Source organism: Varanus komodoensis, unplaced genomic scaffold (genome assembly GCF_004798865.1).
Source record: "Varanus komodoensis strain SLA01 unplaced genomic scaffold, ASM479886v1 scaffold16, whole genome shotgun sequence".
NCBI lineage: Eukaryota > Metazoa > Chordata > Lepidosauria > Squamata > Varanidae > Varanus > Varanus komodoensis.
Window position 1 is genome coordinate 3,982,172 of NW_025335468.1, and position 9,327 is coordinate 3,991,498.

At 42.3% G+C, this 9,327-nt stretch overlaps 1 protein-coding gene across 1 annotated transcript in view; it reads right to left on the minus strand.

Annotated features, from left to right (window-relative positions):
- The window catches only part of LOC123021358 (synaptotagmin-1-like), an 11,653-nt gene continuing 2,326 nt past the window's right edge, over positions 1–9,327 (minus strand). The window contains exons 4-6 of the mRNA XM_044426070.1: positions 7,413–7,532; positions 1,517–1,628; positions 1–296 (exon numbers count right to left, since the gene is read on the minus strand). Coding sequence (XP_044282005.1) covers positions 1–296; positions 1,517–1,628; positions 7,413–7,532 — 528 coding nt within the window. The remainder of the gene's footprint in view (positions 297–1,516; positions 1,629–7,412; positions 7,533–9,327) is intronic.

Genomic DNA, 9,327 nt, shown 5'->3' on the forward strand with positions numbered 1-9,327 from the left:
TTAAATGAGCAAAGGATGCCACTCAGCTACAGGCTGCTGGATGGCCTGCATCATGCGATCCCAGTGGTCTTTCATGGGTCCCTGTTTCCCCAGCACAGCCTGTCCAACAAGCAGCCTGCTGCTGGGATGCATCTCATAAATGGAGATGAGGACAGCACAGTCCCAAATGACACGCTCTGGCAGGTGGAAGAGAAAAGTTTCATTGAACACCGTCATTGGTCCAAGGATCCTGGGTTTGGTTTTCTGATGCTTCTGCTTTTGAAGGTTGCAAAACATATTGATCCTTGCATATATACCTGAAACAGGAAGAACATCAGAAGAGCTTACATGAGTGCAAGGTATTGAACATCTGGAATTATTGTTCCAAGATGGCAACACTCTTCCTCAGAATTGGACAGAGGTTTCATAAGGACCTTGCACATGCTTGGTGAATGTTTACTGAAGTGTGGGAAGAAAGAATTTGACTAAGGAAGAAACACAAAGCGCACCTTTCTCTGTGCCTGTGACAGGGAGACCTATAAATACTAAGGATTCAAACACTGTAGGAGAGGCAATAGTGGGGAGAAACCCTGTGAAAGGATGTGTGAATACTTCACAGGGAAGCATTATGGTAAAGATGAGTCACATGTCCCAGGGCAAATGGGGTATGGGTGTTGATCTCAAACTCAGCTGCAAATAGGCAACAGCAGAATATGGGGCCCATAAGGAGGCTCCAGAGGTCTTTTGGGGATCTTGACCAAATGAGAGAAAAACACAGAATGCAACTCTTAGCTTTCCAATAAAACAAAAAGAAAGGCAAGTTTCTAGCTCTAGTGATTGTGGGGGAGAGCCTGAAAATGTCTTGGGGCTTCTTGTCAGGGAAGAAAGCTGGGTCTGCAGTTATCAGAAGGTAAGGTCTGAGGACCCTGTATCATATTTTCCCTATTATCTTCCCTGCTATTATTTATTGCAATTTCTCCTCCAATGTCAGCATCTGGATGCTATTATTCTTTGGCTGTTGCACTCAGTTTGTTCTTTTCAATGACATCATCATTCTGAACTGCAGCCAGAAGCCACTTTAAAGGTCAGTGCGCTTAAGATAACTGAAGTATAGTCTGAATGTTTCCAATGCTGAGCAAGAGTGTGATAGAAGTATTAGTACCTGAGCATCCCCTCCTCAGTTATTACAGCTGCAGCCATAGGATAGGCTTGGGTAGACAGTGCCATGCGCTAAATGAGACCACCCAGCATATAATTATGGACAATACCCTGATTGGCTGCAGTTCTCCTGGTTCTAAGCACTATTTGGAGAGATCAGAGACTGAACCAGGAACTTTTTGCTAATTCCATGCCAATTACATACTTTTCCATTGAGCTACCCTGGCTCCCCAACCACAGAGATTGCACAGCTGAGTCAGTTCCTGCCTTGATCATATTCAGCAAGACCAGCATTATCTGTCGTATCCATTATAAGTCAACTGTGTGCTACCAGGTTATACAAATCTCAGGCAGAGGACAAGAAAATAGATATAGTTACATTTATCTGGACTATTATACAAGGAGGAGGTTCTAACTTTCAGTAGTCCAACTTCTATCCTCTGAGAAATAGGAAGGCACTTCAGTGACACAAGCACTTCTCCAACTGTGTCCTGTGAAAAGATGTGGGTGTCACATGGATATACTTTTGCAGGCAAAATGGCAGCATACATAGAAGGATCCCCCACCCTGAACATGAGTCTGGGTTCTCACCTGGATGACAAGAGGCCAACCAGATCTGTCAGACCAGTGGCATTGGAGGCACTGGTATTAGAAGCCAACCCAGCCCACTGGGACTGCAGCTCTTGATCCAGGGCCTTGCACCCCTGAGGAACCAACCCCTTCCATGCCAGGATTTGCATTCCCATGTAGAACCACCAGTGCTGGCAATATGCATGGAATGAATTGTCAGAAAGGACACATGGGGCCCCATGGCAAAGGCCTGCCCCTTTAAGGACTTCTGTTCCTCTAAAAAGGAGTGGAGCCTGGAAGGAATGACCTAGCCTGGAAGGCATGATGAAAGCCTTCAGCCAACACTTAACTGCTCTGGGGTCAATTGCTCACTTGGAGCCTGCTTTGCCCCATAGGGTCCGTTGGGCTCCCTCCTTGTCAGTATCAGGCCAGAATATTATTTTTAGCCAGAGCAGGCTGTAGTGCATGCAGAAGGTCATTCCCATAGGGTTACGCAAGGGCTGTTTAACCTTTCCATGAACCCCATATGGGTTCGGATGACACAACAAGCCATGATTTGAATATTCAAGAAGTTCCCGGTCATGCCAGCGCAAGTCACAGCTCAATATGGCTTAAACAAGTCACATTGGCCACTGTGATTATGCAAGCCAGTGTGGGATAGCGGAGAGGGTGTTGGACTGCGGACCTGAGAGATCTGTCTTCTGCTCCCCGCTCAGCCATGAGACACACTGAGTGGCTCGGGGCTAGTAATCTCTCTCACCCTAGCCCACCTCACAGAGTTTTGTTGCGAGAATAAAATTGGAGGGGAGAACATGTAAACTGCCTTGGTTTCCTTGCAAGAGGAAAAACGGCCAGGATATACATGAAATATAATAAAATTGACTCTTTGCTGAGGAGCTACATTGGAGCTCTCTGCTTCTCAGGAAATTGCTGGCATTATGAAAGAAAGGAGGTGGAACAGCAGCAGCCAGGGAGCCTTCCTCGAAGAAGGCTGACTCACTGAGGCTCAACCCATGGAAAAAGTCCTCCACACCATCTGCACTCCCCATTTCTTCCAGTCAGCATTCGTGTGTGGGGGCATGATCTCCCACTCCCTTGCAGGAGATTGTGAAGCCCCTTGAATGGCACAACAGAACTCATTTTGCCTGTGCTCAACTCTTCTCCATGTGCAGCCTTCACCTGCTAAGGGTTCAATGTGGCACAGTACACAGTTACATTTAAATCTCCAGTCCAGTCCAGTCCATTCTGACCAGTGTATCAATAGTGCACTGTTTATGTAAAGTACCGCCCAGACTCTTCTGCCCTGCACCGCTCTTCTCTTGGCCAAAGAACCCCTGACACAGACTCATATTAACAGTTCTATCAAGGAGCAGCCTGCAACCCCTTTAATACAACTCATGCTTCCAGCATGAGTGTGGCAGCTGAATTTGTTAGAATCACAAAGCACCCATCGGAGGGTGAATCATAGTTCTGGATGTGTGTGTTACTTTAAAAAATTGTTGCAAGCATCCAGCCATTCTTTTTCTTCACACAGAATCCCGGTGCTGCTTGGATTTGCCTGAATGCAAGAGGATATCCGACATCCTCTTGGCACAAATGACTTACACTTGTACCAGTTGGGGTGATGTAAGCAAGTGCTGCCAGCAGCCTTCCCCGGGCTGGTACGACTCATTCATATGTTACTGGAGCCATGCGGGTGCCCCTTCCCTGTTACTACCCTGTCAACTGCTGGATGGTGCAATCATGTGGATTTGCTGGGTCATGTGGCTTACCACACATGACAGCGTCAGCTTCCCATGTCACGGGAGGGGGGTGGGGGAGTAATAGCACATGTGACCTTGGCAACTCCACCTGCTTCTGCCATTTAAACCTTTAGACACAGAGGAGTTGCAGCACTTGAGACTGAGAAAAGAGCACAAGCCACCAAGTGGACCAAGGGGCAATATAGCGGAACAGATACAATGAATGTTTCCAACAGGGAAGGAAACTCTGAAGTTGTGAAAGCAGCAAGGACAAGCCTAGATTCTAAGAAATAGTGCAATTGAAAATATTGCCGTTCATCCATTGCAGGCAAATCATGCTCAGCATGCAAATCTGAACATGATAAACCCTTATCAGCAGCACGTGCTAATTGATCCAAGGTGAAAATCAACCTGTCTTTCAAGTCTGTCCCAAAAACATTTTCTTGCCCATTTTTAAATCCAGATTACCACACACAGTCAATTTAGCATAAAAATGGATCCAAATGTAACTGAGGTTGCATATGCAACACATCTCTAATTGCCATAGGTGTGAGAGGATCCCTATCCATTTGAATGTACTAAAAGCCTAATGCCAACACTCTGCACAGATGATGCAGACAGGAAAATTCTAAATCTCACCAGGATGGAAAACCCAATCTAAGTGGAGAAGACTTTTGTAGCATTGGCCTGATGATAGAAAGCAAGATTCAGAGAGCCAAATGCAATGTCTTTAAATGAACAGGGATATTAATGGCTGAGAGGGATGTACACAGACAAACTGTAAAATAGAACATCGTGTTTCTGAACATATATGCCAGGTACAGATAAGAGGAATCCTACATGCAACACAAATAATCTGAGGGATAATAGTCCTCTCAAGTGTATTCACCTTACCCCATGAACTCAGCTTTAAAGATGCCCATCTACGAGATGTCATTAATACATGCATTCAAACTTACTTCGTTCATTTGAGATAAGTGAGAAGAAATTTTCCAAAATAAGTAACAAAATCTGGACATCATCAAAATTGCCAGTTAGCTAATACACTATATGGAGTATCTCCATTCAGCATCCTTTCAGATTTTGACCAGTTAACTGATTAACCCAAGAGTTTTGTTCAAATATGGAACTACTAGAGTTTCAAGATAAAAAATAAAAATCATCAGCATAAAGAATAATATTGCATTCTAAGCAATCAAGCACCAAGCCATGAATACTCCTATTCAGTCATGCCAGGGGTTCCAAACCTAAATCAAACATCAGTGGCGAAAGTGATAATCCCAGTCTGGTACCCATTAAAAGGGAAAAAAGCCAAGAAGGTAACACTGGCTATAGCTCTACTGTATGCTGTGCAAGCCAGAATAAAATGTTGAAATTTTTGGTTTACATTTATGGGCGAGGTGTACATCATGTCACTATGTACTAGCTAATAAAAAATATTCATGCTTTTGCTATTTAAGACATTGTGTCAAAATCTCAGTGAGAAGTCCATTTTTCCAGAATGCTACTTCTATACTGGTTAAGGCAAATTCTACCTCAAATATTAAGGTGAAAAAATATTAGTGTAATTACATTGCATTTGTAGCCTGTCTTTCTTACTCTAGAGTTGAACCCAAGGGGGCTTACGTAGTCCTCTACTCCATGTTATCCTCGCAACAGCAACCCTGCGAAGTGGGTTCAGATGAGAGGCAGTGACTGGGTGAAAGCCATCCAGTCAGCTTCATGGCCGAGTGGGCTCTCCGGGATCTCCAGTCCAGCCCTCTCAGCACCACACCACCCTGGCTCTTGACTTGTATCCAGTTTACATTTAATTCTAATTCAGTTTGAATTGAAAGTTATGGAGCTCCTGATAAAGTTGTTAGGAGGAGTTGGGCAAATGGTAAACTGGGTTAAAGGATATTTATTTATTTATTTATTTATTTATCGATTTATATCCTGCCTTTTTCCTACAAAGGGCTCAAGGCAGCTTACATCATTCTCCTCCTCCATCTTATCCCCACAACAACAACCCTGTGAGGTAGGTTGGGCTGAGAGCCTGTGACTGGCCCAAAGTCACCCAGTTGGCTCCATGGCTGAGCGGGGACTAGAACCCAGATCGTCTGAGTCCCAGTCCCATGTTCTTAACCACTACACCACACTGGCTCTCAACTTCTTTCAACTTCTTATTTATAGAAATGCATTGTCTTTTTTTTTTTAAGTCTTGTTGGAGGCATACTCTATATCCGCACCACCCCCCCCCCCCCGGTAAAATCCTTGAGTAACCCAGCAGAAATCTGATTTTTAAACAATTCATCATTAGGAAGAGAAACACTAAAGTGCCAGAAACAAATCTGAAAATTGCAACTCCACGCAGACAGGGTGATGGTTTGAGACCACCGGTGTATCTTGCAAATATTATTTGATGTAGCAAAAATGTAAGAGTCAAGAAATAATCTTATCTAAAGCAGTTATGATAGATAGATGAAATGAAGGTGTAGTATCTTACCAGGATGCGCAATTCTTCAAATATGACAAATTCAGTCCTATAGGCCTGAATTGTAAATCTTGCCACCATTTGCCTCTTTGGGAGCAACCCCATTCCTATCCAGTAAAGAATCTAAAATTGCTTATAAGTCCCTGTTCACAATCAAATAGTGATATCAGCCAATTCATGAAAGATAACTGGAGAAACTTTATTAGGCTCATGCACATTAATCATGGCAATTTCCCAAACAGAATCAAAAAGCAGCCATCAAGATCAATAATCATCTGTGAAAAGAAGAGTCACTTATGAATCCTTTTATACCTTGTCAAAGTATCTGTTATACATACCTCCCCTACTCAATATCTGTTCAACAAATGCTCATCTGCAGCAAATAGCTTTCTTTTTAGTTTTTTAAGCCACATCAGTGATATGCTCTTTTACTTTAGAAGCATCTGTTCTGCTTATTTAACCCTAATCTATTTACATTCCATGAAATCAAATTAAAAGTAGAAAAAGATAGGAGAAAAAAATCACTCACCCCTTCATGCACACAGATCTTAATGATTTAACAGAAGTTATTTACTTTTAAATAACAGAACTCATGAATTATATATGAAATATGTTTCAGTCCAAAAACTTCTCTAAAATAAAACTAATCTTTATTATACTAAACTGTACAGAACCCCTAAGAAAAAATAAAAAACTGAAAATAAAAAACAAAATTAGTAATCAAATATTCCACATAGTGCCTGCCTCCTCTGTACCAGACAGCACCCCCCAAATATAATGAAAATGGTTTTAAAAACAACCCCCCAAAAGGATGTTTTGCCTTCTAGCAAAGGTAAAATAAACTCTATCACCAGTTCCTACTCAGATATTAATTAGATATACTAAAAAGAACAAAAGGATAAAAATGTGGGCATTTTAGAAGGTGCTTTAATCTGTTTCTAAGCCTAAATTACATTTATTCAGTGCATATAACTATATTAAGTGAATATAAGAAATATATGAAAGCGTATGAAATATAAAAGGGAAAAGGAAGTGGTAGGAGAGAGAGAGAGAGAGACTCTGGAATGAAGTAAAAAAAAAAAAAACCCCAAATGCTCAGAATGCCAAGGACTGCCTACATCAAGGCCAAATTCAACTTCTGAAGTAACAACAGCGGACACAGATACAGTCGCTGGTGAGAAAATACTTGGGGAGACTGAGATTTCTTCAGTTGCTCTTGATAAGTAGCACAAGAAATTATAGTAATGCAAACCAAACTACCTCGCCAAGATTGTCACCTTAAGCAAACTGTTGTATGTGCTCTGAAACCTCCATGGCATAATCTGGAACAAGAATATACTTAAATGCTGAGTGTGACCCAAAGGCTACAAAAATGTGAATTAGGTCTTCATAAAGGTGAAAAACCTTTGTATTAATAATCTAGATCTGCAACATTCTTAAGACAGGAATTCGAGAGCCCTTCCAAAATGACATAGAGTATCCATTATTACCTTCGTCGTCTTCTTAAGTGCCTCACAGAATTCCAGGTGTTCATAAGTGTTTAGTGCGTTCAAAGCTATCCTCACTTCTCCCAGAGGTACATGCCGGGAATATTTGTCAAAGAGTTTAACCTATGGAATCATCATCATCATCATCATCATCACCACCACCACCATCGTAGCTTATCTTAAATGCACAGTCTTTAACACACATTTATCTCAATAATCTTTACAATAATTCTAAGGCCGGCCAGTGCTACCATCCCTATAATGGAGAAGTAGTGCCTTGCTTAATGTCACCCACTGAACCACCCACTAAGAGTAGAATTAATTGGCAGATTAAGGTGCAGTCCTATGACTTGCACCTTCATGAGATGGAAGCCTCCCAACTTGTAGGCTTCTGCGTATCCTTGCTGATTTCCTTGCTGATCATCACAGGCTTTGTTGCTGATCTAACCATGGTGCCTCAGCAGGGAAGGAAAGAAGTCTGGCAGAGGCTCAGCACAGCTTTGCAGCATAGCCTCTCCAGTCTCTTCACCTCCCCGCCTACCTCTCCAAGGTCACTTTTCTGATCTCAGAGGACAGCTGGTGTGATAATTTCCACATCAACTATAAGGAGGCAGAAGAGTGGAGCTGAATCGCCAACACTGAGTGACCTCAGAGGGTGGCAGATCCCGTATGTTCTGGGCCCTCAGACAGGGTCTAGGGACCACAGAATTGCCCTTCCTTGATTGTCTTGCTAGATTGGTATACCATCCAGTAAATAAATGCCATAAGGGTGGCTTACACTCATAACACCAAATTACAACAAAACAAAAGAAAAAGTGCAATGATAAATGTGCCAATGTAGCACAATTTTAAACATTAGCACATTAAAAAAACACTCAGGAGCCAGGAGTAAAATTAATAACTAGAGCAGTCCCCCATATAATGCATTAGAGAAGTCCAAATGTGATGTACAAGAGGCATCAGGCATGTCTCAGAAGAGTCAGAGTGGATGAATGAGCCTCAGGTGTGCAAAGGTACTCCTGGCCGCTGCAGAGACCTGGGCCTCCACAATGCTAAATCCAGGAGTACAGCCAAACTGCAAACCCGAAGTGATCTTGAAGTGGAGTGTTACCTTTGTTTAGCACAAGTTGAATCCTTCATTCATTCATCTCATCAACAACCAGTTCCATTAAAAAAGAAAGAAAGGGCTTTATGTGTAGCCAGAACATCACAGAAGCAGAAATTCTCCAAGATGCTACTGATATCTGTAGATGCTAGTAACCAAAATTGAATGCGGCAAGTTCAGAGTTATTCATGTGTGTATATTAACCAAAAGTTGATCAACTGGAAAAAAGTGATCAACGGGGGGAACAATACCCAGAGAAAAGAGGTAGCTTGTGCTGGCATGAAATTTGCAAAGTATGCTGCAAGCAAAACGTCACACCAAATAAGGTAAGTGCTTACACAGCACTGACATTCCCACACCTTTTCAACAAAAGCGGCCTGTAATTGCCCAGATCTCCACAAGATGGAGTCATTGCTCCATAAGCAGCTGAAAAAATCAGACTCCTAGGTGAATCTGTGATAGATAAAATTTCTTGATGGTATCCTAATAATGCATGTGGCAAACTCTGCCAGGAGCATTATTAAAACACTATCTTGTAATTACAGTTAGCAACTGTATTTACTTTGGAAGAATTCTGTTTCCTTTTTCTACCTCACCTCAGACCTACACCTGAACAAAGCAGTGCTTCTTTAAGATACTCTGCCTTACTTTGACAGCCATGGATTTAGATGTACCTCAGACATGAAATACCAAGAAAATGCAGCTTGGGAGTCTAGATCTTGTATGGCTAAGAATGCTGTAGTGATCTGAGCGAAAGAAGGTGGCTAGTCATGGATGAGTGAGTGAGTGAGTGAGTGAGTGAGTGAGTGAGTG